General features: G+C 40.7%; 2 protein-coding genes across 7 annotated transcripts; one reads left to right on the top strand and one right to left on the bottom strand.

Moving 5' to 3' along the window:
- Positions 1 to 1,517: 1,517 nt before the first annotated feature.
- CEP89 (centrosomal protein 89) lies at positions 1,518 to 20,243 on the bottom strand. 2 transcript variants are annotated; one of them, XM_077931484.1, is made up of 14 exons: positions 20,056 to 20,243; positions 17,436 to 17,542; positions 15,597 to 15,758; positions 14,911 to 15,109; positions 12,349 to 12,442; positions 11,349 to 11,377; positions 10,773 to 10,827; positions 9,169 to 9,378; positions 7,207 to 7,349; positions 6,686 to 6,736; positions 4,315 to 4,398; positions 3,264 to 3,371; positions 2,393 to 2,504; positions 1,518 to 1,730 (listed from the first exon to the last, which is right to left on the bottom strand). In XM_077931484.1, the coding sequence occupies exons 1-14, from the start codon at positions 20,092 to 20,094 to the stop codon at positions 1,546 to 1,548; spliced, it is 1,578 nt and encodes a 525-aa protein (XP_077787610.1). In that variant the 5' UTR covers positions 20,095 to 20,243; the 3' UTR covers positions 1,518 to 1,545. The 2 variants fall into 2 exon arrangements, with proteins under 2 accessions (XP_077787610.1, XP_077787611.1); XM_077931485.1 differs by lacking the exon at positions 17,436 to 17,542 and having other exon boundaries at positions 20,056 to 20,242.
- A 151-nt stretch (positions 20,244 to 20,394) lies between these two features.
- On the top strand, positions 20,395 to 27,474 carry FAAP24 (FA core complex associated protein 24). 5 transcript variants are annotated; one of them, XR_013393605.1, is made up of 6 exons: positions 20,395 to 21,203; positions 22,555 to 22,690; positions 22,999 to 23,138; positions 23,844 to 23,996; positions 25,267 to 25,584; positions 26,255 to 27,474. XR_013393605.1 is itself a non-coding variant. In XM_028740358.2 (5 exons), the coding sequence occupies exons 2-5, from the start codon at positions 22,570 to 22,572 to the stop codon at positions 25,513 to 25,515; spliced, it is 663 nt and encodes a 220-aa protein (XP_028596191.2). In that variant the 5' UTR covers positions 20,395 to 20,549; positions 22,555 to 22,569; the 3' UTR covers positions 25,516 to 27,474. The 5 variants fall into 5 exon arrangements, 1 of the variants encoding a protein (XP_028596191.2); XR_013393604.1 differs by having other exon boundaries at positions 20,396 to 20,549; XR_013393607.1 differs by lacking the exon at positions 20,395 to 21,203 and adding an exon at positions 21,301 to 21,424.
- Positions 27,475 to 27,998: the final 524 nt, after the last annotated feature.

Raw genomic sequence — 27,998 nt, 5'->3', positions numbered from 1 at the left:
GAAAAGATTCTGTTCCAGTCTGAACAACATCCCCAAAGAACCATCTTTATGTGGTATGAAGAACTAACTGTACACTGAGCTTTGGCCACAACCGAGACAGGATTCAGTCAGATCAAGGACCAAAGCAGATACTGAGTTAAATGCACCTTTGCATTTAGAGCAAGTTTTTATCAATGCAAATATGCATCAAAAGGCGGAGTGAAGGCTGATAAATTATCAAATTGCAGCAGGTGTCAAGGTGGGAATTAACCCTTTTTTTCCTGCACCTATGGGAGATATCCTGCCAATACAAACAACGTCTTCCAAGAAGGATTTCCTCAGGACCCTAGCATGAAAAGAGTAAGGTCTCCCTACCACACTTTATATGATCCTGAAAACTATCAACTCCCATGCTCTGATGCTATTCACATATTTTAAAACTTGTACAGTAAAGGCAAAGGAACATTTAACTTCATATCCAGTTTGGTATTGAGGCTGCAATCCTATACCTACTTACCTGGGAGCAAACCCCATTTAACTCAGTGGGACTTACTTCTAAGCATAGATGGCTAGGCTTGTGCTGTAATTTGAGACATACACCAGCAATTTCTGCTGCTTGACCACAATACCAACATGGCCACTTGTTCATGCTTAAGGGGGGCATCGCATTTGCAGTTGCAGTGTGCTCATTTTAAAAAGTACTGTGAATGCATACAGGGCAAAGGAGTCACAGTACAGATGAAATGGTGGCTACAGTGGGCCACACACTAGGATTGGGACCAAAGGCAAAGTATATGGAAACATAACACCAACATGTGAATTCCTCCCCTTGCCTTGCAACTGGACAGCATTTCCACCAATGCCTTGTTCTAAAGCAAAGGGAAGATGAACTACATATTGATCTAAAAAACTTAGTGGCATTCTGTGTTTGCACCACTATTTTCAAATGTAGATGTGACACGGCAACTCTCCTAATGACTTTTTTAAAAAGCAGGAGGGACTACAATGCTCCACCCTTCCCATGGTGAGCTCACCCTTCCTGACAAGGGGAAGGACCACAGTTCAGTGGCAGGTGGGCAGGGGAATTGCAGTGTATGGCACAGTGGCAGCTATGCCATATGGCATCACACCAGTGCAGTGGTAGAGCACGTGCTTTAGATACAAAAGGTTCCAGAATCAGCCCCAGACATCGGCAGGTGGGGCTGGGAAAGAAACCTTGGAAATTTGCTGCTAGCCAAAGTACAGCAAACAATACTGGGCAAGACGGACCAGCTTACCCAGTATAAAGGCAGCTCTCTATGTTCCTGACTTGAGGCTGAAGGACGTTCACAGTAGCTGAGGCTAACCCAGTTCTTCCAGGTTTGATCAGAGTCCGAAGCTAGTAAAAAGTGTCTTTAACTTCAACCTTCATTACATTGTGCCTCAAGTTGTATCAGCTGACTACAAATAAACTTAAAACTGGCACAAATAAATTGGAAAAGCAAAAGCAAGTAAATATAAATAGCTACAACCATGCATGGAATCCTCCAAGAGGTGTTTCCTCTGATATTTGCACTTATCTGACTCCTACCTTTTGAATTTATTGACCAAAGCCACATGCTCCTCCATTGTGATGTGATCTCCCACACTGGCTTTCAGCTGTTTGTATGCGGAGCGCAGTTCTTCCAGCTGCTTCTGACACTCGCTCAACTCCTCTTCTTGGCTCTGTTTCTTGGCTTCCAAAGTCATCAGCTGTTTTGTTAATTTAGAAACTTCAAAAGAGAAAACAAAACATTTGAGGTAAAGTCAGAAGCTGCCTTAGGAAATGAGAACAGAATATACACAGTTATTCACTTCTGACATTTTTAGTTCATCATGAAGCCTTCTCAGCTTGGTTCAGTGAGTTAATCTGAAGTATTATAATTAGTTATAAATGGTACTTTTCACAAGTTCTGAATGTCAATGGAGATTAGTTAAGCATATGAAAGATGTGTCAAATGGAAAGCTCACTGAAGCACTAAAGTCTCCAAGAGCTCTCCAACAGACTACATAACTCTCTGAAGGGCTAGTTCCTGTGACCAAATTCCTTTTATATTGTTAATGACAATCCTCTGTAAATTAATACAAATCTAAGTTTGATGCCATGTAATGTACTCTGATGCTGTGACCAGTGACCAGCTATCATTTTACCGCATCTGAGACTAAAAACAATAAAAAGTTAAGTAATTAATAGTTAAGTACTGTAATATTACAGACTGTAACAAATGCTCCAGCTCAGGGTCTATGATAGTTACTGATTAGCAACATTATCATTCTAAAAAGGCTTATGAAGTGCTTTATTTGGTGCTAATGCTAGCTTACACTTCTGCCCATTCTCAATAACAAACATCTCGGATCAACATAGTAGTCAAAAACAGTTCTCAAGGTATTTTACCTTCTTGGACATGTTGGCTGAGGTTGTCTTTTGCTTTTGCTTGTTGTATTTTAAGCTGTTCCATCAATACTGTATTTTCTTCTAATACTAGCTTGGCCTGGCTTTGCAGACACTGCCTGTAAATAATGATCAACTTGAAAGTGAAATGCCATTCAAACTTTTGCAAAAATCGTATTAACTAGAAAAATAAACACACATGGTCTGTCCTACATGGACATCCAAAAATGAGCCTACATCACTCTCACTTTGTGTTTGTTGTGGGAAAGATCAGTGTAACACCAGCACCAGCAACTGTGTTTGCTGAGTAAAGTGTGGAGCTTCCTGTTTCATATTCATGAAGTTTGTCTTCTGCTATATAGTACACACATATACATGCCATGCATTGGATTGATGAGAGATAACTACACAGAGATAATAGTGTTCTTCTGAAGGAAAAAGTTTATGCTTGTAAAAACTATTTGAAAATACACATAGAAAGTTGCCTTTTTAAAAATGTGTATTTTGCTTACAATTTATAATTATATTGCTATTATATTATTATACTTAGTAGCCAAAACTGTTATACATCAAACAAGCTGCCTTGTCAAGAAAAACAAGCAAAAGGTGAAGCAGAAAGAGAGAATAAGAATAAAAATAACGCATAAAATGATGTATGAAAGAGGAAAGGACCAACATAGCAAAAAAACCTATAAAGTATGGAGAACAGATTAAAAAGGAACACAAAATACAAAATAAAAATAAGAACAAAAACAAACCAATAATCTCCTCTTCCACAACAAGTTTATCATAAGTATTTTTTTACTATAATTCAAGCCTATCATAAGTAATTTTTTTACAAAAGAATAACACAATAGTTTCAGAGACAACACACTTGCCATTCTTTGGTGGTCACAGTACTATTTTTACTTAGTTGCTGGTGTAACTGTTCATTTTCCTTCACTACCTCTTCAACTCGTTCTTTAAAGATCTTCATGTCCTCCTGAAAGAGGAGCAGTAAAGAACATACAAAATATTCACGACCTGTTTTACCTTCATGTTATTTCATGTTTTCCCTCTCAATAATATTTGCACGTGCTAATTATCTATTATTTGTTCATGCAAATTATCAAACAGCTGATCAAAATACCTACACTCATGATAGGGATTTGTAGAGATATGAATTCACACCAGTTGCTCTGACTTAAGAAACATCTACATTTTACAGTCACAAATGTGTGTTTCCCAGTCAGTATGTCTGCAAGTTACCTACAAACAATCCCAACTTTCAGACGGGCATAAACTTGACTGGCACATTGACATTTTTAAATGTACATTTGAGAAACCTCAGGTGTACACCTAAAATGTAATACACCTAAAATGTAACAAGTGAAGAGGCCTTTAGCAGAGGTTATGGAACAGGCCCCATATATCAAAGGCTCAACTTACTAAGGTCTAGTACTCCCAAACAGCAGGTGATGTGTAAACCTGTGTCTGAAAAGTGGAAGCTCATACGATATAATGCTCCACCAGAGAAAACAAACTTCCTTCCACATAAATAGCAGATTGTCTAGGAGAAGGGTTCTCGCCTAGTCTTTTTTGTGACATTATAGCTTTGTATTGCTTCAACAGAAAGCATTCCATCATGTGATGTGAGCTCCCATCTGCAGGCTGAAGCGATTCAGTCCAGGCACATGTTTACATCCCCATCTTCTGCTTGTGGGCACAAGGTCTGCTATGTGGGCAACCCATGGAGTCTAAGGAGATGGAGGACAGGGAGTCTTACTAGAAGGGAGATTCCATTATGTACCCTGAGGATGTACATTCCAAAGTATCGCTGAGTACTCTTTACAGTTAAATGACATGCACAGCATTATAGAAGCATATTTTTCTTGATATTCTATACAGCTTAAACAATCTGTAAAGAAATTAATTTGCCAGCTTGCCTCATGCGCAAGAATCAGGTCTTCCTTTTCCTTCATTCTGTCTTCATATGCCAATAGAAGGGGAGATAAATATTTCATATCCAGCTAAAGGGAAAGAAATGTCATTTCAATTCACTCACATGCATCTCAAAACTATATAAATCAAAAATATCCATGTAATGACTCTTTGATCAGCTACTGCCTGGGTAAATTCAGTGGGTGAATCAAAATAGACAGAAGAAAAGGTTAACAATCTCTCTCTCTCCCCCCTGTCCCCAATACTACATTACCTAAAGGCTAAATAATAAGCAGATAATAAGAGGAGGAAGTAGAGAGGGTGGAAAATAATTTTGTGCCAGCTGGAAAAGGCTAGCTGCAAATAAACAGAGGTGAAATGGTCACCCGTTGCCAGTTACGCAAAGTACTGAAGCATCCATCTGTTTGCGTGTTAGAGACCATGCTAAGAAAATCATTTAGCATCCTATTTTAAAACAAGTCTCCACAAAGCAAAGCAAGTTATAGCCACAAACTTGTAAAATTCAATTATCTGTAGTATTTACATAAGAATCCCTGCAGAACATAATTCCTGTCTGAAATAGTGAATCTTTTAAGTTCAATAATTCTGTCACATTTTTGCACATAGCATTCCCCTAAACCAGGCATGTCCAACCGGTCAATTGCGATCTACCTGCTCGATCGCATGCTTCTGATTGATCCCCGCCCCCAATTGGATCCCTCCCCCCCCAAAAAAAGCTCAACAACGTTGATCAATCCAATGGGTAGATCACTGCCAGTTTTTTTATAGTGGGAGTAGATCGCAGTCTCTTGGGATTTGGACATGCCTGCCCTAAACAACCAAGTTACAGCTTATACTGATATCTATAGAGTGCACACTAAAAGCCACAGCAGATGCAGAAATATTCTGCCACCAAGGCACAAAGCCCTGGTTCTTCATGATTTTTACACAGGATGACACCAAAACTACCATCCAGTCATTAAATACACCTGAGGACTTGGAGGTCGCCTATGATTTGCTGGTGCTTTGAGGGAAAATGAGAGTGGCAGATGGCTGCAGTCTTGGGTTGCACTTTGCAGTGCTCAGAAGGACAAGGAACAGAGAGCTTTACGAGTGACAGCCTGTGGTTGCTGAGAGATAACATGTTGGCTTAGGGCCATGTTATAAACATATAACATGTGTATAACCCTCCTACACATATGATCATGTCTGCATAGAAAAAAATCAGGCACCCTCTACTCCAGCCCATGTAAACAGTTTCACAGGAAAACACATTTCTTTTTACCATATCTCTGGAATGCCCTCTCCAAAGAAATTTGTATGGCCCCCTTTTGCTTGGCCTTCAGGAAAACTCTTATTTTATTGTTATGTATATTGAAGAACCACACTTCTGTTAACTTCTTTTACTGTTAGTTTACCGTAAATCTTGAATTTTAGCATTTTATTTTGTTGGGAGGGTATGCACCCCGAGAAGCAGGCTAAAAATCCATTTAACATTGGTAATGCCTGTAACAGTGTGTGTCAAAGCTACAAAAATGTAACAGCTGAATAATAGTAATAGTAATAGTAATAATAATAATAATGGCATGGAGAGAAGTTGGGGGAAAGCTTTCAGCTGCTAAATGTATGTGTGTAGGGCTGCTACTAAGGCACAGGGCCAGAACTAGTTAAAAAGTATGGAGTGGGGCAATCCAAACACAGCTTCTTCTCTGCAATAAAAAACAAATATATTTCAGCTCCCTTTCGACTCTACCTAATCCATGGATGGTGGGGAAGCCAGCCTGCTCCAAAGCTTCACCACAGCCTGGATCCTTGGAGCAAAGCATAAACAGAAGTGGGAGGACCTATTTTTAAAATATTTTTTAGCTTTTGTATTTTATCTCTGTGTTTTTTAATATGTGTAAATATAAATAAATATAATATTGATGGTGATGATCCGGACTCTTCCAAGGGCTTGCACTCCTTTGGAAAAGGGGCAGGAGATGACAAAAATGTAATAAATAAGTAAGTAACATCACCTTCAAACAGCCATCAAAAATTCCTTTTAATGAAAACTGATGACCTGATGCTTAATGCTGACTATTAGAATAAAATAAGGTGCCATCCTAATCCCACTTACCTGGAAGTAAGTCCTGATGAATTCAACAGGCTTCCTTCTAAGTAGACATGACTAGACTTATTCTAACTCACTGAGTACCATCAGTTTTTATTCAATGGAACATAAAAGTGAAATAAGGTGTCTGGGAACTGCAGTCATATTACAACTATAGATTGTTCTCATGTCACCAAGGAAACAAGAAATAAAATTGTTCTACACACTTTAGAAGTATCTAGCACTAAACTACTGAAACTAAGAAATAGTGGTTTGCTACATACCAGCCATGGGGGTATTGGTTTTTTCATTGGTAGGCTTCCAATTTTTAGACTCTAAAATAAGAAAAACGTAAGTTATACATTAATATTTGGATCTGTAACATTTTGTATCAGAGGTTTTTTTAAAAGAAAAATATTTATTTTTGTTCATCCTGCAAACTGGATGCAAAAATTGAACACGGTGCTTCCAAAACAGTTTGACATTTACTTGTTAAAAAAACCACCAATAGTTGCAACAAGCCACTTTGTCAGGTTGCATTGACATGGCAAATTATGGTTAATCAAATATGGAAGTGAAAAGTTCTGAACTTCACCTCACGTTGTGCTCAGAAGCAGGAAGTACACAAGTGCAAGTCCCACCTAGGCTAATTCTCCTCATGCTATACTATGGTTTAGCACAACTGGGACACTCCCTGGTAAAGATGCTTATTTTGCAACTGTAACAAATGAGGAAAAGCTCTCAGTCACCAATGTTAGAACAGTGCTATTCTTTTCTTCCTAAGAAGCTTAATAGAAAACATTACCTCATTTGGTGAAATTGGTCTGTATTTAGCCTGGTAGCGACTCAATTCTGCATTTAGACGATGAACAGTCATTTTCAGACTGTCATTTTCATCCACCAGTTCCTGGGCCTGTTGTCTTAATAAAATCAATTCTGCAAGTTCCTCTGCATAACAGAAAATTGTAAAACATTAAAGTGCATTGCAATTATAGAAAATCTTGCTGATTATCCAAACATCCAGTCCTTTTTTTCAGAGGGTACACAGTACCGACACCTCTTTTTGTTGTTGTTAAAAAGTGTGGCACTTACCGTAACAACTTCCTGGTGAGTACCTGCACCTATTTTTCTAGAAAAAAAGCACTGCAAACATCTCCTAAATGAAATAGGAATTCTGGATGCTATAGTTTCTAAAGGTGTTATAATTGCACAAGATTATGTAATTATAAAGCATACTTTGACTGCAGAAGTTCCCCAGATTAATTGTGGATTTGATGTGGAAGCCAAGACTTCTATTCGAGACCTTGGAGACCCTCTGCCAGTGAGAGTGGACAATGTTTGGTGAGATGGCCAAGGAGCCTTTGTTAGCATAATGCAGTTTGCTATGTTTGATGCAGACTCCTACAAGCCTAATAAATTTAATAGAAACACGCCCACACACCTTTAAAAGACTATGTTCTTATTGTTTTTAAAAAAAAACAACCTTTCAGATTAACATTTCTGCAATATAAATACATACTTACATGCTTTTAACTTGTGCACATTCAGCTTTAAATGTGTCAATAAAAATAAAATAAAAGGGGGGTGAAAAGGGAGCAGGTTTCTAGGGAAAATGACTTTGTTAATCCCACCCACTACTGAACCCAATGGGTTTTGACAATACACAATTCTGTCTTTAGGTGCAATCTCCAGAACCTAAGTTGTGGGCTTACTGTACTAAACCTCAGAAGCAAATGGAACACAGTACAAAGTCATATCCATTATAAATACCACTTGATGGCTATGTTTCTATTTTTACAAGGATGTTTCCTTCATATCTTTCTTTAGCATAGAATAGGATCAATGCCAACCCAAATAAACTTCCTTGATCTTTCATCATATGCTTCCAAGGGTCCTGCCCTACAAAGGCTGCGGGATGAAAATAAAGTCCACCCCGCCCACCCACAGCAGGCACATGAGAAGTTCAGCATGCACTGTGAAGCCAGAAAGAACAGAGGAGCTGCCTGGTGGTTAAATTCCACAAGGCAAGAACAAGGCCCTTCCAGCCTATGCTCGAAATTTTGCATGTATATATAATATACATGTGTACAGCTGAATATACATGTGCGGGACTAGACACTTTAGGACAAATTTTATAGCTTTCCCGTTAATCAAGTTATGGATCCCTAGGTAAAAAAAAGCCTGCTAGCTTAAACTTTTGTAACTTGTGCATTCAAGTAGTCAGTACTGAACTAGACATTTTTATATGACTGAGGATTAAATGCTTTCTCAAATACAGTTGTACCTTGGTTCTCGAACGCCTTGGTAGTTGTATGTTTTGGCTCCTGAACATCAAAAACCCAGAAGTAAGTGTTCCTGTTTTCGAACGTTCTTTGGAAGCCAAACATCCGGTGCAGCTTCCGCAGCTTCCGATTGAGTGCAAGAAGCTCCTGCAGCCAATCGGAAGCCACGCCTTGGTTTTTGAACAGTTCCAGGAGTCGAACAGACTCCTGGAATGGATTAAGTTCGACAACCAAGATACCACTGTACTTTGATACTGTTATATCATATACTTCATTTTAAACTTCAATAATTACTTAACTAATATACTATCTGAAAATCAAGTAAATTATATGTTGTCAGCCTTCAAAAGTTATTTCAATTTTGTGTTGGGATACATTAAATAACAACAAATGCCGAGGGAATAGTTCAAGACTCTTCCAGGAGATGAAAAATGAGAAGTACAGTATTATTCTCCCAAACACATACAAACAACAGTCACTCCTACCTTCACTGCGTGAATTTTGTGCAGTTTCTTTAAATCTTCTATTTTCTTTTTCTAGTTTCTTAATTTCTAACTGGAGCTTCTTCATTTGCTGCTTTGTTGCCTCAAGTTCGGAAAGCAGGGCATGATTTGCATTGTTCAAATGCCAATTTTCTTCTTTCAGTTTCTGGAACTTTTCTCTAGGGAGGGCCATCGGTCCCTGCATTCTGCAGACTTAAATGGAAAAGAATACTCATTAGTCACACAAAAAACCTAAGCCACTCAAGCACAGGCTGCAGTCCTAAACTCATCCATGGAGGCACCATGGAAATAACAGCCATTCATTTCAAAGTGAATGCTGATTTACAAATTAAAGATCTCCCCAGATCATTATTATCCTAAACATTTCAGCTTCCATTCTGCTTACGACTGCAGGAGAAAAAAAATCCCAAATATGTAGCTGTGTTTACTCTGAACAGTGTAATTTAAAAATAAAACACTCTAATAAACTATACAACTTGAACATAAAACCAGACACCAGTGAAAACAACATCGGAACAAACTAGTAGAGACCAAGGTCTAAGAAGCACTCAAGCATGTTTTTGAAACTGGAAAGCCTACAACAAAGGTGACAGCTGAGGGCATTCTACAACTGAAGCATCAGCTCTGAAAAAACCCTCCTCTTAGTAGTCATCTGCCTTACCCTCATCGGTGGAGATACCAAAAAAAAAAAGGAAGTCTGAAGCTGATTTTGAGTTTGGGACAGGTATATGTTTCAAGAGTACAGCACAAACGTAAGAAAGTACATTAATATTTTTGAAACCTTTAGTCCAGTGAACTGAAGGCTAACAAAACATTAATTGTTGTAGAATTGTTTTTCCCGGGAAAAGCCATGTTTATTAAATTAACTTTTTAAAAAAAACTTAAGTCAGCCACAATCCTGCACCTCCTCTGATATTTTAAAGTCACAAAGAGGCTGGCCCTTCTGCAGAACTACTACTTCCCCCCATCCCACCAAAGCATACCCTGTAATTTGATGGGATATTACACAATGGGCTAGCATGAAGAATCAGGGGGTTTTGTCAGCAGAAAAAGCCCAAAGTGGAGATTTGCTCTCTATAAAATCAAGCTCTTCAGTTATCAGAAAACATGCCATGAAAGAAAAAATATTTTTTTTCTAACTTTAGAACTATCATGATTCCTGCTGGAAAAGAAGACATGAGAATTTCACATGAAGCAAGGTGTTATCCTTTGCTATAAAAATATATAGTAGAAGTTTGAACATAATATTAATGGTTTAGTGTTAAAAGGATAAGCCATAAATTGCCTTTGGCACATAATCTCCCTCACTTTCATGGCACAGCCATGAGGAGCTCGGAAGCTTCCTCTTCAGATTAACCACAGTTTTAGCATTATGTCCTAACCCAGACAAACAATGGTTAATCTTAACCAGTTAGTGAAAACAAGTGAGCTTCATAAACTATGCTTTGTCTGGGATCAAGTGATAGGAAAGCTGCAGTTAATCTAAAACAGCAGCAAAAGCTCCAAACTCCTCCTCGCAGCTTATAGAGAATCCAACACAACCCATTTATACCAACCTAAAACAACAACAACCCAGAGTTAAATACCTGGAGTCAGTGGAGGCTTTTCATTCAGGGTATTTTCAGATATGCTTTTTTCTACCTAGCAGGGAAACAAAATAATTTGATCTCATTTCCTGTTAGAACCCTTCCATTCTTTTTTTTAATAAAAACCGCAAGGACTGCAGAAAGAATAGAAAATAGACTAAACATTTAAAAACCAATTTTCTGCAGTTACAATTACAATTTTATTAAACAGCAGAAGAAGAAAATTACAAGTAATAGACAGCATTTGGAAAGAAGAAAGATAACCTTGGCTTGTAAATTGTTATGCAAGAGTTATTCTTTAAACCTTCTTTAAACTTATCATTCTTTGTCGCTTTCTGGATATTTCCTGCCAAAGTTAGTTGCATCCATATTGTCAGGGTAAGACTGCAAATGCCCAGATTCAAATATCCACTTGCCAGTGACCAACCCCCAGGCTGACCTAAACTGCAGTGTGGTTGTGAGGGAGGAAGAGCCAGGTATGCTGCCCCAAGTTTCCTGGAAGAAGGTAGGAGGAAAATAAATAGACGAGGCAGCAAGATCCTTAAATGCACTTAAGCATCTTGATATGAATCCTACCTGAAAACTCACTCCAGAGGGTTCAATTTCTGTAATACAAGACAGAAGGTAATAAATATGAAGAAGTTCAAAACAGAAAAGGAGAACTACGGTTGATCAGATTTTTTAAAATTCTCATCACTGAATCACAAGATTCTACCATTTCCCTCTTTTCTAAATTGTTTTTTATTAAAGATTTTCTGGGGTTACAGACGTACAACCATCCTTTTTCATCATATTACCGTTTGGCTGAGAGATGCGAGACCTTTTGTATGCCTCATCCATCACTCTACTTGTCAAGTTAGAAAACAAACAAGGGCTCCACTTCTATTTTCAGAAGGGCTGGAGAAGAGGCAATTCATGGTGTAATACGGTTATGCCCCTTGGATACTGAGGTATCATGAGTTGAAAGCAGCCAGAATATGGAATGAGAGAGAATCTATTACAGGGGGAGGAAAACGGAGTGCAGAGGAAGAGAGGGAATTGGCCTTATGGCTTACAGTAAGGATCCTGGAGGTGAGATGGTCTTAGGGTTCAGGAGATGACCCCTGGGATTTAAAAAGTCCCCTCATATACTATATGCAGGAATGTTTCAGAAGAAGCTGAAAGGAAACAGCACTGGATTTCCCTGTTTTTGTCCTGCGGTGGGTGTGTTGCCATTACAGAGCTACAAAATGTGCAGGTCTGGGGTTAGTAGCCCATTAGAGTTATAAAGCACAGTAAGAGAAACCTGGGAGCAAGGCAGAGGGAGAATATTTAAGAAGGTGTCCTTTATCCCTTTCTGGCTCCTGAAACTCTCTTCATTCCATCCAACCAGAGTCCTGAACAGCACAAGGCTCCTCTTCTGAGTTGGATGGTACCCTGAACAGGCCCACTTCTCATACATGTGGGGAAATGCTACAGCATTTTGATGCAAGTCGCACTTGTTCAGTAATGCTTTTGGAACATGAACTACCATGATAATATTTTTTTGAAGTGACATTTCCTATCATTTCATCTCAAAGCAGAAAAGTGACATTACCTTCCACCTGAACATTTGGACGAATGAGGCAGGTAGGTTCACAGAGAAAAGAATCATCTTCACCATCAACACTAGAAGATACTGGGGGATTTTCCTAAGTAAAAATATTGCAATACAATTTATAAATCCACAGTCCATCTTATTCACAACCTGCATGTGTCCTACATGAACATATTCTACTCACTGAAATTACTATCAACCCTCACCAGCTACTTTTCTTTTTCACTCACATGGGGACAGTCTAGCATTGCCTGAAACTACCACCATCTGGAAGGACCAGGATGCTTTCCCTAGTGAAGTGGGGACCCCTGACCCATTGACTAGAAGCAGCCTGCAGCCAGATTTTATCCAGTCCTCTGGGAGTGGCTGAGAGGTAATAAGGCTTTGATGTTGCAAAATCTACAGTTGAATATCCTTTCTCTACAAGAAAATTGCCTATAAGAAGATCGAAGAGGGAAATGCCTCAGTAAAAGGGGAGATTAATGTTACTTGCAAGTATGCAAAAAGTTGTGTATGCATTTTACAACTGCACACAATAAATTTTCAAAGTTACCACTGCTTTCCGAAGTTTGAGGCTTCAAGCAGCTGGGAGAGAGGGCTTGCAGTTTAGGTCTGCAAAGAAGTTAACTCATGTTTTTTCAGCTAGTGTTATGGGGTTATTTTTGCCTTTGACACAGTCAGAGCATATAAAAGTCATGGGAGGGCTCTTTTTAATAAGTAATGCCACCGGCAAAGTTGCACACAGGCTGCATTGCCTAGCATGGCTTCTGTCTCTTGCTCATGATAGGACAAAACAGACACCAAGACCATATTAAGTATGTCATGTGATTAAAGCAATCAGAGTTCTTTATTTTTACTAACTGATGTAATCTATGTAAACTTGCAGATACGCTAATCATTTTGAAGAAATGGTACTTTGTCTAAATCTATCTGCCTAAAAACAATCTTTATCACAGCATGTTTTCTGATAAATAGGAAGCTGTACCTAGTATCAATGAAACCTAATCTCCACTCTGGCTAATCTCCACTAATCTGGCTTCTGCCCATGGTGCAGAACTCCCGACTGTCAAAACACATGTGCCTCACTAATGAAGGAGAACCTGTTTGTCACCTGAAATGCAGTCCAGGGAGATGCAGGGCAACTGCTGTTTAAATCATGTTCCACAGCGGGCCTCATTTGACAAGTCCCACTGCCTTCCCCATGAAAAAGGAGGAAAGCCTCTCCTAAGATGCCACCTGCAGTTCTTAACAAGTACTTGTCATACAAATATGTGTCAGTATGCTGCTCATTTTAACTAGGTGACCCTTTTTGGTTAATCTGATTAATCCACTGACCCAGGCCAAAGGAAGCACTTATCCATTTCATATAAATAAAGCATGGGAAATTGTAGCAGGAAACAGTATGAGACCCAGCCTTGCTGAGCCGAATTATATCACTTCAGAATGCAGGGCGGGGGACACTACTTCATATCAAAATCTCTATGTGCATAGGGAGCATAGGATAAGGCCATCCTAGAACCTTCTGCTCTGCCCTGTTAGCTTTCTGCATCCAGGGAAGCATCTAGTTGCCACCTGCACTTTGAAGTGGGAGAGAGTCAGAAAGGTTGAGTCACAATCTTTTTCTGAACATGTCACTCATCCTTTAGTGTGCACTCCTGAACTTTATCTCAAAGTCTTCTTATTTATTGCTGTGGGACTAATGTGCAGTGAAAGATTTCAAAACTGTTGGCCTTTCTGCTTTTCTCTGCCTCACCTAAGGACATTTTCTGCCTCCTTACACAAACACTGTTTTCTTGAAAGTTCCCCCTCCCCACCCCTTTTTCTTTCCACTCCAATGCTTTTCCATCCATTAAATTTTTAATTTCATTTGGTACAACACTCTAACCTGCTGTAACGATAGACTGTTAAGCGGTTTGCTCCCTCAGATGCAACCAATACAAACTGACATCACAAAGGAGGGGGAAATCAATGGGAATCTGAGGCAGAGACTTTTATTGATATTGTTTTATGAACCATAGCACCTGTCTCCTTACTGTGGCATCACAGCTTTCATTATTTTGTAGAAATGGTCTTGCCAGACTAGTTTCAAAAATAGCTTTTACAACCAAGTAAAACAATGAGTGCTGAGCAGATATTTCAGCCGGTCTGGCTGCAAAAGTGAACAGCTTCCTGGAGTTTGAATACCAAGTATGATGCACAGTCTGCTCATAAATTCTGCTGCTAAAAACTCAATTACACTTATCCTCCCAAGATCATTTGGGAACTGTTTGATGAAGGAATAACTCCAGGCATCCATACAAAGGGCTGCTTCAGCCACAATACCATTTTTAATTACCAACAAGTTGGTACCAACAACTGGAAACTCTCTAGCTTTAAGTGAAAGATAAACAGCTGGGCTCAGGAAACACATATAGTGCAAAGGAAAATGGCATCTCTGTCAATTATACATATAACAATAAAGGAACTGATAACAACATAACATTTGCAAATGTGATTAAAAGAATTTATTATTTTTACAACTGTATTCAGAAAGCTGGCAGAAGCAGACACTCCAGTGCTTACCTGTTTAATTTTGTGTGGAATAGCATAGCCAGCGTCGCTGCTAATGTTTATTTTTTTATCAATAACCTGATAGTTTGGATCTGGTTCCTTTTCTGTGTCTGAAGGGTATGTATCCATGTCCTCATCCTCACAACAACTGCCTGATACTTCCAAAGACTGCCCAATGCTCCTGTCATCACCATTGCTCTTCCAGTTGTGACTGCAGGCAGAAAATGCATTAAGGGATATGAGTCACATACCCTCTCAAGTCTCCAAACCCTCGGGGTCCCTTCCTACTCCACAATTCTATGATTTCATGAGTCTTGGGTATGTGTGATTTCCATACCCTTCTTCTCATGTCCTGAAGATCAAAAGCATCTGATCTGGATTTTAAATTACCCACAATTCCATAAGATGTCCCAACTGTAAACAAACTCATTTGTTTAAACTATGGTTTCAGATCCTAGCTTGTTCTCAAACCATAGCTTAAACAAATCACAAATGGAAAACAGATGCTTTCTATTTTCTTCCTCAGAAAGCAAGAGAGATAGAGGAGAGGGTGAGAATCCAACACTCACATGGGAACATTCATGTTTCTTATTATGTCTGAAGTGGGCTATAAAATCTTGGACTCTTTAACCAGAGGAAATAAAAGTTCTATTACAACTTTTCCAACAGTTCTCATCAATACATGCATTATATCCTACCGCATTCGCAGCTCAGTGACTGTGGCATATGGCTCAATATAATTTTCTTGATCTTGCAAGTAACTGGCATCACTCTCAGAAAGAGATCGTTGACGTGGCTGAGGGATGGCAATGGTCCGTCCAGTTAGGGTTGTCACAAGAATAGCTGCGGCCAGAGCGGATCTGGAAAATAAAAATAAATACATATTTAAGCGTTTACAATGGCTTAGAACATTTTATCTCATTTCTGACAGGAATAACCTAAATGTTATTGCGTATAAGCAACAGAAGCTGCAAAATAAAGATGGTGGAGTGGGCAAACTGCCACCTTTCCTTTCCATTTTTGGTAACATACCTTGAATCATTAGGAGCTTAAAATGTAAAGCCCTATTTTGCAATCAGATGTGGACCAAATTAAGTCTTCAAGGTAATATCACGTGCCTCCCTCTTATCAACTATGGGAAGAAAGGAGCCTTGCACATACTGGCTAGTTTTTTAAGCAAACTATGCTCGTGCATCTGTGGGGCACTAAATCACAGGATCAGGCCATCTCCTCACCCTTCTTTCTTTCTTTCCTTACCTTGAAGAACAAAATGTGAACAAAATGAACCTCTGAAGCCTTTTCTGGACTGTACCACTTCACCCAGCAGGCAGGATGCTGTGTATCTGAATACTGGCTCACAATTTTCTTTGTGAAGGGAAGGATTGCTTTTTTATGTTGAAGAACATTCAAGCATGAAACCTGTGTCTGAAGGATTACAGTCCAAGAAAAGCTCCACCACCACTTGATTCTCCTACATGCCTACTCAGAAATAAGTCTTACTGAACTCAACAGGACTTACTTTCAGCCCTGATTGTATAAATTTGCTAGAAGATGCTGCTGTTTGTGAGCGTGATTTTGAAAAGGTAAAAAAGGGAGGAAGAAAGGTGAGATTAAAAAATAATCAGAAAGCAAAATGAAGAAACAGTGATTCTTTTAAAAGTCAAAACAAAAGGTTAATAATGTTTTTAAAGGATTGTATTTTACATTAGTACATTTTTCTGTGTTAAAATAATTTAAAAACAAAAGCATTTCATTACTCTTATTTGTCAGATAAACAATAATAATCTTTGTAAGTGATCTCTTGAAAACACTGATGTTAAATTTAATTTTGTATAGGGCTGCAACGTGATTAAGAAATTTTAACTTAGTCCCACAATTTATCAATTAAATTTGCATGTAAAACAATATTTCTGAAGCAAGAAGCAAACTTTCTATGTTTTTAGCAAATGCACACATGTATTTCACATGTGTGAGAGAGAATATATATCTCCATTGATGGCCTGATTGATCAGCAGCACTTTTAGTCAATTATTTTTAATCACTTAATCCAACTGTATTCTGCACAGTCCCCTCACACATTCTTTGAATGTGTGAGGAATGTTGTTTGACCCCTTCTAACGTAATAGAAAACAAAGCTGCAGTCTTTATTATAGTATTAGGGAATCATCTTCAACCATTTCCACTGTGATCAATACAAGCACACCAGTGTAATATATACATCAACTAGTTCTTGCAAAGGAAGGAGAGTTTAAAAAAAAAGCCATATATTTGTGCTGCTAATTGGACTGTTCTGATCGTTGCTTTTTTGTCACTCATCAGATTTTTTTTTAGCCATCCTCATTACCAATTTAAAATTAATTTATAATTAACATGTTCAAATGGTTAATGACTTCAAAGCTGCAACCCTACATATTATTGGAATGTATTAGGTTTATGTTACAGCTGCAAGCAAGAGAGAGGCATGCATTTTAAATATATATCTATATATATTCTATGCAATGAATGGTAATCAAGAGATGAAAAACATTAAGACCTACCTGGGCCTTTCTGGAGAAGGGTTTGGACTACGAGGGGGAGGGGTGCGGGGGACGGCAGCTTTAGGTGCTATGGTAGCTGCAGGGATCAGGCCATGAGCTATATGTTTCTAGACAATTTAAAATAAAGTTAGTTGGCAATGACTGACCAAACACAATGGAGAAACACAAAACTAAGTATGCACAATGACTCTAAACAACACAAAAGGGGAGAGCAATTACATGCAAATTAATGTATGTATTGGATCCAGGGCCATAGCACTAAAGAACAGGAATACTCAATATTGCAGCATGGCATCTGAACAATGAAAGTACAAAACACATGTATTTGGAACAAATGTTGCAGTCCTGCCTGTATTTACTTGGAAGAAAGTTCCTTTGAAAACAGTGGTACTTAACTGCTAAGTAAATATGCAAAGAATTGCACTATTAGGTGACATTAATTTCATACTTTTAAGTATGTGCATAGAATCCAAAGGGGACTCCGTGCACCTGGTTATATATATAATTTTACTTCGTTTTAAAAGAGAATACTACTATGCTATATTACAAACTGGTTTGAAACTCCTCTTGGGAAACTGCTGTGAAAAGAAAACAAGCCTGAAATCTTCTGGGGTGAGCAAAACTGGCTCGAGAGTTCCTTAGATCCTTAGAGACAGAGACTTGACATGTTTCATATGAAATATTTAACCACTTGAAAGCCATTTTGCTGAGTACAGCTGCTGGCTTTAACTGGCTTTTTTTCAGGATAGCAACCAAAGCTTTCATTTATTGAAAGTAGACAGTCACTTCTAACTATCAGGGTGGTGAGCTATACACATTTCTATTTTTAAAGGCCACTTACAGAAGCATATTCTGTTCCCTGCCCCCAATCCCATAAAACTGCAATATTGTACAGCCTTACACATCCATCAAATACTTCTGAGTAAGTATGCACAAGAATAGGGCTCACTTGCATGTTAAGATAAACCATAGTTATTGCTACTGTATTATATTTATTACCCACCCTTCACCAGAAGCAATATAAAATACAGTATTAAAAGCAACTTAAAACAAATTGCAGTCACTACTAGGTTGTGTCTTAGAATGCTATATCTCAAAAGTCAAATATCTGGGTAAAGTGTTGTGTCTTTAGTATACCATGAAAGTTGTGCCATGAACGTGCCAGACATACCTCTGTGGGGAGGAAATTTGACAGCTTATGGGCTGCCACTGATAATGTGCTCTCCTCAGTTACACACAACCTTGAACCTCTGAGTGTAATGGAACTACCAAGAGAACCTCTGAGGGTGATGGAACTACCAAGATGAGCCCCTCTTAACACCTGAGAGGGTCTGTACCTAGGTGGTCTTTCAGATATTTGGGGCCTATATTGATTAGGGCTTTTAAACACTAGCATGAGAACCTTAAACTGGGCTGGAAACAAGCTGGCAACCACTGCAGCTGTTTTAAAACAGGAGTTATAAGAGTTCTAAACAGGACCTCATCCAGTAATTTGGCCACTCCATTTTGGAACAGTTTAAGTTTCTGAGTTGTTTTCAAGGGTAGCCCCATGTAGAGCACATTGTATTAAGGAAGTCTGGAAGATATCAGAACATGGACTACAGTGGTGACACATCAGGACAATTCTGATGGTCCTCCTAACAGTATACTGTGAACATACTGGTCTTGCCCATTTTGCTTCCCCCAGCTAAAATACAACAGAAATAAACCCACAGTTCCTGGCAACTGATGCAATACTGGTCAAATATTCAAAAAATTGCAATTAATGCCACCAAACAGTTACTTTGTACTTTGTAACCTGTGTTGCTAGTTTCTTATGTTGGATTGCTTATTGTTATAGATCTGGGGGAATCCCCCTGGCCTAAACCCTAGGAATGAATAAATATTAAGATTTTGTAACAATATTTTTAAAAAAATTTTAAAAATAAAAACATTGAATTTTTTTCACTGTTCATAGGAAGCATATTTATATGCATGCCTCTTCAGGCATGGTAAAGTTAACACCAACAATATTCAGTTGTATATTGATCTTGGATAAAGAAGATGAAACAGGATGATTGTCCTGGAAATGCTGCAGCAACAGTAATAGCTTAATACGGATGTCCACCCAGTGTGGGAAAGGAGCCATCCAACTTGCAGTATCGCTCTGCATACAGGAAGTCCCCCGGGGCCTCTCCAGTTAAAGCAGAACCTGAAGCAGCAAAGACTGGGAAATAACTTTGCCTGAGTCCCTGAAGCACCACCACAAGTCATAGTAGGCAAAGGCGGACGAGGTGGCTTCAATATGCATGACTCTACGTATAGAAACTTCATGCCTTAAAAAAATTACACTATTCGCATGAGAACTTCCCTTTCTAGAGCAAAATGTCTTGTTTCTAGACTTATTCTTAGGTTACTGGCGTGTCCCGAAGACACAGAACAGGGACATTGCTAAGTGTGCAAGGCTTTCCTGATCTCTCCCCCTTCGGACAAGTTGTCCAGTGGGACGCCGAGAGTGGCAGAGGAAGAGCTTCTCGGTCGCCATGGCAACCGGCGCCCCTGACAAGACACGGGGGGGGAGGCGCGGGGGGGGGGACTACCCTTCACCGAACCAGCACCAGACCCCGGCCCTGATACTCACGAATTGGCCCCTCCGGCCGCTCCTGAAGCGAAGCGCCATGTATGCGGAAGAGGGTTGAGCAGCGTACGCAGAAAAGGACGGCGAGGGAGAGTCTTCGCCGCCGCTGCCGCCGCCGCCTGGAAGCGGGGAGAAAGAAGCGATTCCGCCCGGGCAGCAGAGACGCTTCCCCTCTCGCAACCACGCCGGAACAAGCCGCGCGGCGATTGGCCACGGCCTCCCGCTTCCACCAATCGCCGCTCGCTTTACTGCTTCCGCCTTCCCCTTAGCAACCGGGCAGCCGTTGAAGGAGAAGCCCCGCCCACTCCTTCTCTCGTCGCTCGCGCGCATCTTTTCGTTTTGTGTTTTGACGGGGAGGGGGGAGCTTTGAGTTGCGATTGGCTGGTTGGCCCGGTGTTCGTCATGCGCAGAGCGCGCGCGCTGCTCAAAGTTGGGGCGCGTCTGTCTCTCTTTCTCTCTGTCTCTCTCTCTCTGGAAGCGGAGCTGGCGAGGATTGGGTGGGTTTTGTCGGGAAGGGGAGGGGGGTTCTTTAACCTCCACCCACCCTCTTTTATTGCAGGATACAGTGGTACCTCAGGTTACATATGCTTCAGGTTACAGACTCCGCTAACCCAAAAATAGTACCTCGGGTTAAGAACTTTGCTTCAGGATGAGAACAGAAATAGTGCTCCGGCGGCGCGGCGGCAGCAGGAGGCCCCATTAGCTAAAATGGTGCTTCAGATTAAGAACAGTTTCAGGTTAAGAATGGACCTCCGGAACGAATTAAGTTCTTAACCCGAGGTACCACTGTACTGGCCGTTGCAGAAAGCAACCTCTAAGGAGCACTAGGTGCCAGTGAGGGGGAAGGAAGGGCAAACTGGACCAGGAAAGGAGGCAGAAGCCGGACAAGCACACGCAGGGAGAGGGCGGCAGCTGAGGCTCCCCTGCTCCCTGGCTTCGCATAGGCATCTGGTTGGCCACTGAAACCGTAAGGAAGCCAGGCTACAGGGCCGGGTGCTGCAGTTTCCTGCCTTCTTCCTAACGCGTGGCTGTTGCTGGGTGGGCGCCTGTATTTTCAGGCCTGCGTGTGGCGTGATCTCTCTCCTGCCTTAAAGCAAGGGTCTCCCAACCAGGGTTGGATTTAGGTTTGATGAGGCCCTAAGCTACTGAAGGTAATGTCGCTGGTTTTTTGTGTTGAATATATAGGTAAAGGTAAAGGGACCCTTGACCATTAGGTCCAGTTGTGGGCGACTCTGGGGTTGCGGCGCTCATCTCGCTTTATTGGCCGAGGGAGCCGGCGTACAGCTTCCAGGTCATGTGGCCAGCATGACTGAGCCGCTTCTGGTGAACCACAGCAGCGCACGGAAACGCTGTTTACCTTCCCACCGAAGCGGTACCTATTTATCTACTTGCACTTAGATGTGCTTTTTTGAACTGCTAGGTTGGCAGGAGCAGGGACCGAGCAACGGGAGCTCACCCCGTCAAAGGGATTCAAACCGCCGACCTTCTGATCAGCAAGCCCTAGGCTCTGTGGTTTAATCCACAGCACCACCTGCGTCCCTGTTGAATATATACTATAGGGTAATTTATGGACCTAATAGGTATCTAAAGCCATTTGCACATAACAAAAAGCTAGCAGCTGGGCCCATTATTTACATCATAGGAGCCTACACAACACAAAACACTGTTGCTGTATGTAGGTTTTATTTTATTTGTTTTATATATTATATTTTGGAAATGTACATTTTTTTCCCTTTAGATTTTTTGGGGACCCCCATTGATTAGCTTATACATAAATTCGGCACTGCTGCCAAACTTTACTGGACAACCCGGGTGCACATTTTGAAAGATGGCAGCATGGTACAGAGGGTGTGGGAGAGGAGAATAGTCACAGGACAGCTGCCATGAGGTATGTGGCCTAACAACACAGCCACTATGTAGGGGGGAGGCATGGCATCATACAAAATTGGAGAAAGTGCAATCATGGTGAAGCTTTTCATATAGCTGTACTGCATTTCCATATTTTAAAAACTGCTCGACCTGACGAATTTCTGGCTAGAAAATAAGAAAGTGTGTTGAAGGGAGGTGAAATACAGCAGCTCTTGAGAAATAACACCTACCAATTGCAGCTCAGACTTCTCTCATAAGCAGGCAGGAACAGTTAGGTTTCCTACTCTCACAAAAATCAATTAGAAGGGTACCTGCATGTTTTGCTTTGTAACTTTCTGTGGGGAGGGGGGCTAGATTTTTAAAAAAGAAAACATCTGGAACCTCTGCTTGGTGGTGCCAATAAATGCCATTGTAGGCACTTGGGTTGGTGACCCCTGGTTTACACATTCCTATTTTTTGTGTCCAAAATTGTGCTATGCAGGGCTTTACAGATGGAGTATATACCAGAAAGAAATAAAAACCTCTGACAGATGATTTGTTTATTAACCCAACAGCCCAGTGCCCATATGCAATGCTTCTGCATCTCATGAATAATACCTTGTTGCCTTATTTTTCCTGTGTGTTTTATGACAGGTGTTTACAAAACGAATGAGGTCAGTGATGGCAAATGAAGGCACTCCTGTCCGACTAGGAGCCGTTAGTGTCCCTTATGGGCATGTGATTGGCCATGAAAAATGGAAAGGCTCTCTGGTTGCTCAGGGGATACAAGGTAACCGTGTCAATAGAAAACAGAACATTTGTGAAAATGTAATTAAAATACAAGATCTGGATAGGGAGTTAGACTAGAATACTTTAAGACAGATTTTTAAAGTCAGTTTTGATCTTTTGTAAAGTGCACTTACCATGAGAGGCTGTAGCCCTAAATATAAGTGGGAGTAAGTTTTATTGAAATTAATGGAACTTTTTATAAATAAATATTAATATTGGATAGGTAGACAAGGTTTCACCCGAATTCATATTTGATGCTCTGTTATAGTTATCTTGTTACTAAAATCTTCTTGTGTCTCTTATTTCAAGGGAAAGTTAAACTAATTCTAGAAGATGGCCTGGGAGTCGTAGACTTCCATCTTTCAAACAGATCCTGTGTCCTTTATATTTCTGAAGCAGACCTGGTTGCAGGAAATGGCTTCAAAAGGAGACTTGTTCGCTTTAGAAACGTAAGTGTTGCCTGAAATAGCTGGTGTTCGCCTGACTCCCCATTTATAGAACTTCCATCAGCAAGAATGTCAGGGCAATTTTAACACAGTTCAAGGATAGAGACCTCTCTTCTACTCAGCGCACACTGATGGTACTATATCTGATGCTAAATATAGCTAGAAAACAACCCTTTCATGTAGTTTTATCTTTATCTGTCTTGTTTCAGAAAACTTGCAGTTCTTCCTGCCCCCTGGATTTGCTATCTTCATTTTCTGTTTTAATTTTATTCTCACCTTTTTAAAACTGGATGATTCACATATTATTAGTAGGTGAAGCTTTTCATATTATCTCCATACCAGGAAATGCTTTATCTGTTTGATTTCTTCATAACCCGAGATAACTGGTTAGCCACTGTTAGAAACAAGATACTGAGTGTGACACAGTGTTCATTGACGATGTTGGGTGTATCAGGCTGCTGTTAAAGGTGCAGGAGCAGAACTAGAACAGAAGTGGCAGCCATCGTCTTTTAAATAAGTTCAACCTTTAGGCTGATAAATAAAAGCTTGTCAGCAGCCAGGTCCCCCTCATCCCTACTGAGCAAAGATGAACATGAACAGAAGCAGAGGCTTGATTGGAAACTGAACATACAGATCAAAGCACATTTCCATGTCACTTTTGATACCACTAATAGCTTTGTTCCATCCAATTCTTTTTTACTGTTTAAGGCTTGCAATCTCCAAGGAATTGTTATAGTTGAAAAAACCCAGATAAGCGGTCAGTATTTTCCAGCAGTGCAAAAATTTGTTGTCCTGGAACTTGGGATGACGTTACTTCCAGTGGCAAGCCAAGAAGAAGCAGCACAGCTTATTATCCAGCTGGTAAGTCCCTTCAGGAGCTGTTTATACTGCCAAATGAGTGGAATTGTGCACATGTCAGGCATATTACATTGGACATGGGTAGCAAATGGGGAATGAAATGAAGAGGGAACAGATAATTAAACAATTGGACTGTGAGAACTTAGAAAAGGATGCTGTGATTACTAAGACCAACATGGGTTCCTCAAAAACAAGTCATGCCAGATGAATCTCATTTCTTATTTCGATAGAGTTTGGTGAATTGGGGGAATGCTGTGGACATAGTGTATCTTAATTTCAATCAGACTTTTGACAAAGTCCTTGGAGAGAAGCTGGTAATGAATTTCAATAGGGACAAATGTAAGTTTCTGCACTTAGACAAGAAGAACCAGCTGTACAAACATAAGGCAGGGAAACCATGACTTGCCAGTAGTACATGTGAAAAGGATCTTGAGGTCTTAGTAGACCACAAGCTTAACATGAGTCAACAATGTGATGCAGCAGCAAAAAAAGGCTGCATCAGGAGAGGTATAGTGTTCCGATCAAGGGAAGTAATAGTACCACTCTATTCTGCCTTGGTCAGGCCACACCTGGAGTACTGTGTCCAGTTCTGGGCACCACAACTGGAGAAGGATATTGACAAGCTGGAATGTGTGTAGAGGAAGGCAACTAAAATGATAAAGGGTCTGGAAACCAAGTCTTATGAGGAACAGTTGAGGGAATTGGATATGTTTAGCCCGGTAAAGATCTACAAATACTTAAAGGGCTTTCACATGGAGGATGGAGCAAGCTTGTTTTCTCCAGCTCTAGAGGTTAGGACCCGAACCAATGAATTTAAGTTACAATAAAGGAGGTTCTGATTAAACATCAGGAATAACTTTCCAACATTAAGAGCTATTCAACAGTGGAACAGACTCACACGAGAGGTTGTGGAACAGGTTCTTATGCAGAAATTCAATGGTCATTTGTTATGTATGATCTAGTTAAGATTCCTTCACTGCAAGGAGTTGGAATCGATGACCCTTGGAGTCCCTTCCAATTCTATGATTTTATGCCACCTGTTTCTATTTAGGCTCTGCAGTGTGTTTACAATGCTGGTGATCTTTGCTTTTTAATTTTACTCATTTTCTCAGTCAGCAGAGGAGCAGAGCATACAGAAAAAGGGTTAACTCCTTTTCTAGAAGGCAGGATCAACACTGCTCCTAGGGAGAGGGGGGAAACATGTAACAGAATGAAATGATTAACACTAAAAGCCACTAGAGGGTGCTCAGACTCTCCTTGTTGTCTGTTCCAGGTGCAGGAGCAAACTAAAGATCAAGCCAGCAACCCCTTTTTGGCTAAGAAATGTCCCCAGCTCTTAGAGGCTTCTGTATTCCAAACGGTTCAGCAGATTCCGGGAGTTGGGAAAACAAAAGCTTTGCTTCTCCTGGAACGGTTTCAAAACCTCCACCAGCTTTGCAACGCATCCGTCCAGGAGCTTGAGCAAGTAGTTGGACACGCCCTAGCCCAACAAATCCATGCGTTTTTTGCACAGGCAAAGTAATCTCACCTGGTTGGGAAGGTGGAAGTGAACCATGTACACCATCTCAAGCTCCTTGCTCAAAGGACAAAGGTGGGTTATAAACATAGTAAAAACCTCCATGTAGCCTGCATGCTTGAACAGCGTCACAAACACATTTTGGATTTGGGTAGTGGCCTTGCTTGTTACCGCCATGGCAGATGGTTGTCGACTTTTGTCTGAAGTTACCTGATGTAAGCCTTGTATCTGTGACACATAAGTAGCACGGCCAGGATCCTAAGAACTGCAGCTGGTCCCATGTGCCTAAGAAGGCTTTATATCATTTTTCAAACATCAGCTTCTATTTCCCATAACGAGCGTCCCCTGAAATTGTGGGGGGGGGGGTTGCAAAAGCAGTTTGCAGGTCAAAAGAGCAAATGAGATTACAAAAATTCCACTGAGTGCCCACCTGGAGCAGCTATTTGGATCTTAGCTACTTTTCCTTGGACAAGTCAAACCCTTCTAGTGTAGGATGAAATGCCCTGAACGTTGGGGTTAGGGTTAGACGGAGAAGCACTCTGCTCACAAATGCTTAAGCAGTGAGTTCTCAATTGTTTTTGGCTGCCTTTCACACCCCCTTTTTGCAAGAAGCTTCGGTTTTGTCTATTTATTATTATTGTAGGGAAAAACCACTGGGGGTCCAAGCCTCTGGAGGGTGAAGTGGTGCCTGGCCTAACTTTTGCAAACATGAAGCCAGCAGTTGAGCTGCCATTTTCTCCAACAGGCACAAGCAACTTAAGAAGAACCATTGCTGTGGTTGCCTCAGACGACTCATCAGATCAAGGCTTCTGCTGTCAAAATTGCCTGGGGAAATATATTCTCGCAAGTGGTGCTATGAAACCAACCCTTCCCGCCCCCGAGTTGATTGCAAATCTGTGAAGCCTTATTTATTGCTGTTGCGTCAGCTTTCATCCGCACCTGACCTGACCAGCTGCCAGGTTGCTTTTGCGTAAATCATCTTGTTTCAGGTGACATGCTTGGAAACCGGCTGTCTTGGTGCAACCTGAAGATCACTTTTCTGCCAGGCACCTGGGATGCTGCCAACCTGAAACACGTAGGAGTGTCAGAGTTAAAAAGGGTGCCTGACTCAGACTTCCTCACCTGCCAGTGGCGTTCTGTATGCCTTTCGGTGGAGTCATGCTTTCGTGAAACTCAAAGGTTATAACCAGGCCCTTCTGGGCAAGGCTCCCAGCCTGCTGTTCGGTTCTCTTCAGAGAGGTGGACACCTGGGAGGACAAATGGAAAGTGATGCATCTCTCTTGACTTTTTTACTGCCTGCAGTCCCATTTTAAAGACATCCCCTGTGGATGTTCCTGCATTTTGGCTATGGATGAATCCACTAATTTGGTTCCTGTCCCTTGCACAGTATTTGCCATTACAAGCACTCAATTCTAGACAAGCAAAAAAAAAAGTTGTTTTGCTAATTAATTGTGTTTTCCAATTAGTGGTCCTTTGTTGGTGGAAGGCATCTGGTAGCTAAATGGGGGAGGGATGAAGTTTTCAGTTATTCTTCCTGTGTGGCCTCCAGATCTGCTTCAGAAGGTCCCCTAACCCTCTGGAGTGGATACTTTGGGGTTGGGGGCTCCCATGTCTTCATCACAGGCACACAAATTGGAGAAACTCTTAGTCTGTAGGCTGCCGACACATTCTGTCTCCTCTGACAAGTTAACTGATTCAGTATTGCTTTTCATCACTTTTCAGGGTCTTTTGGTTAATTTGAAAATTTCACTAAAATTGCTTACTTTTTTTTTGCTATTGTACTAACACCTTTAGTTTCACCTCAATACATGTGACTATACTTGTTCATGGTCTCCCCTCCTATTACACTCTCCCCTCCCCTCTGAATGCCCCCCAAGTTGAGATTTGGACGAAGACCCTTATGTAATTCTGTAAAATATGGTGTATGGCTTTTATAAATGAAAAATAAAATAATCACTAAATGTTTTGCAAGTTCTAGGCACAAGAACCACAGGTGAACAGTTCTAAATTTCATTGATTTAATCTGAAGGGAATAATTTCTATGAACTATAGGGATTTTTGTGGTCCTTGATCTGTGATTCTACTGCTGTATTGAAAGAAATGTGGGAAGTGGACTTGGGGAAAACAATCCTTGAAGGGTCCTCGAAGGGCATGTGGGACAAAGAGCCATAGAGGTCCATCTTAGCCAGGTTCTGGGAATCTGCGGAAAGTGGCCCTGAGGTGGCCCTTGACTCTTAAACTGGGGCACATGGGGACTCTTCCAAATCCAGAGCGTTTTAGTGGGATTGCTGTTTGTTTGGGACCTTCTAGCACACATGGTGCCTATTTCCAGATGTCAAGCCATTCAGACCAGAATTTTCCAAGAGATTTCTGGCATTGTCTCTCACATCATTCCACCCTCCCCTCAAATTTGCTCTGTTACCTATTCTCTCAGAGCAGCTGCAACTATTGGAAATACAGCCTGCATTTCATGTTTGATGTTTAAAAGT

This window comes from Podarcis muralis, chromosome 7, assembly GCF_964188315.1.
Source record: "Podarcis muralis chromosome 7, rPodMur119.hap1.1, whole genome shotgun sequence".
NCBI classification, from domain to species: Eukaryota; Metazoa; Chordata; class Lepidosauria; order Squamata; family Lacertidae; genus Podarcis; species Podarcis muralis.
Note: the sequence above shows the minus strand (reverse complement) of the source record. Positions and strands in the feature narration are given on the sequence as shown.

Excerpts from the sequence above, each read along its gene's own strand:
- CEP89 (XM_077931484.1), bottom strand. The coding sequence starts at position 20,094 with ATGGCGCTTCGCTTCAGGAGCGGCCGGAGGGGCCAATTC. Across the intron at positions 7,350-9,168 it reads ACAAAATTCACGCAGTGAAG|AGGAACTTGCAGAATTGATT; the intron begins GTAGGAGTGACT and ends TCTGTTATGCAG. Across the intron at positions 2,505-3,263 it reads TGACCACCAAAGAATGGCAA|TGTCTGCAAAGCCAGGCCAA; the intron begins GTGTGTTGTCTC and ends ATTTACAGGCAG.
- FAAP24 (XM_028740358.2), top strand. The coding sequence starts at position 22,570 with ATGAGGTCAGTGATGGCAAATGAAGGCACTCCTGTCCGACTAGGAGCC. Across the intron at positions 22,691-22,998 it reads GGTTGCTCAGGGGATACAAG|GGAAAGTTAAACTAATTCTA; the intron begins GTAACCGTGTCA and ends TCTTATTTCAAG. Across the intron at positions 23,139-23,843 it reads GACTTGTTCGCTTTAGAAAC|GCTTGCAATCTCCAAGGAAT; the intron begins GTAAGTGTTGCC and ends TTACTGTTTAAG.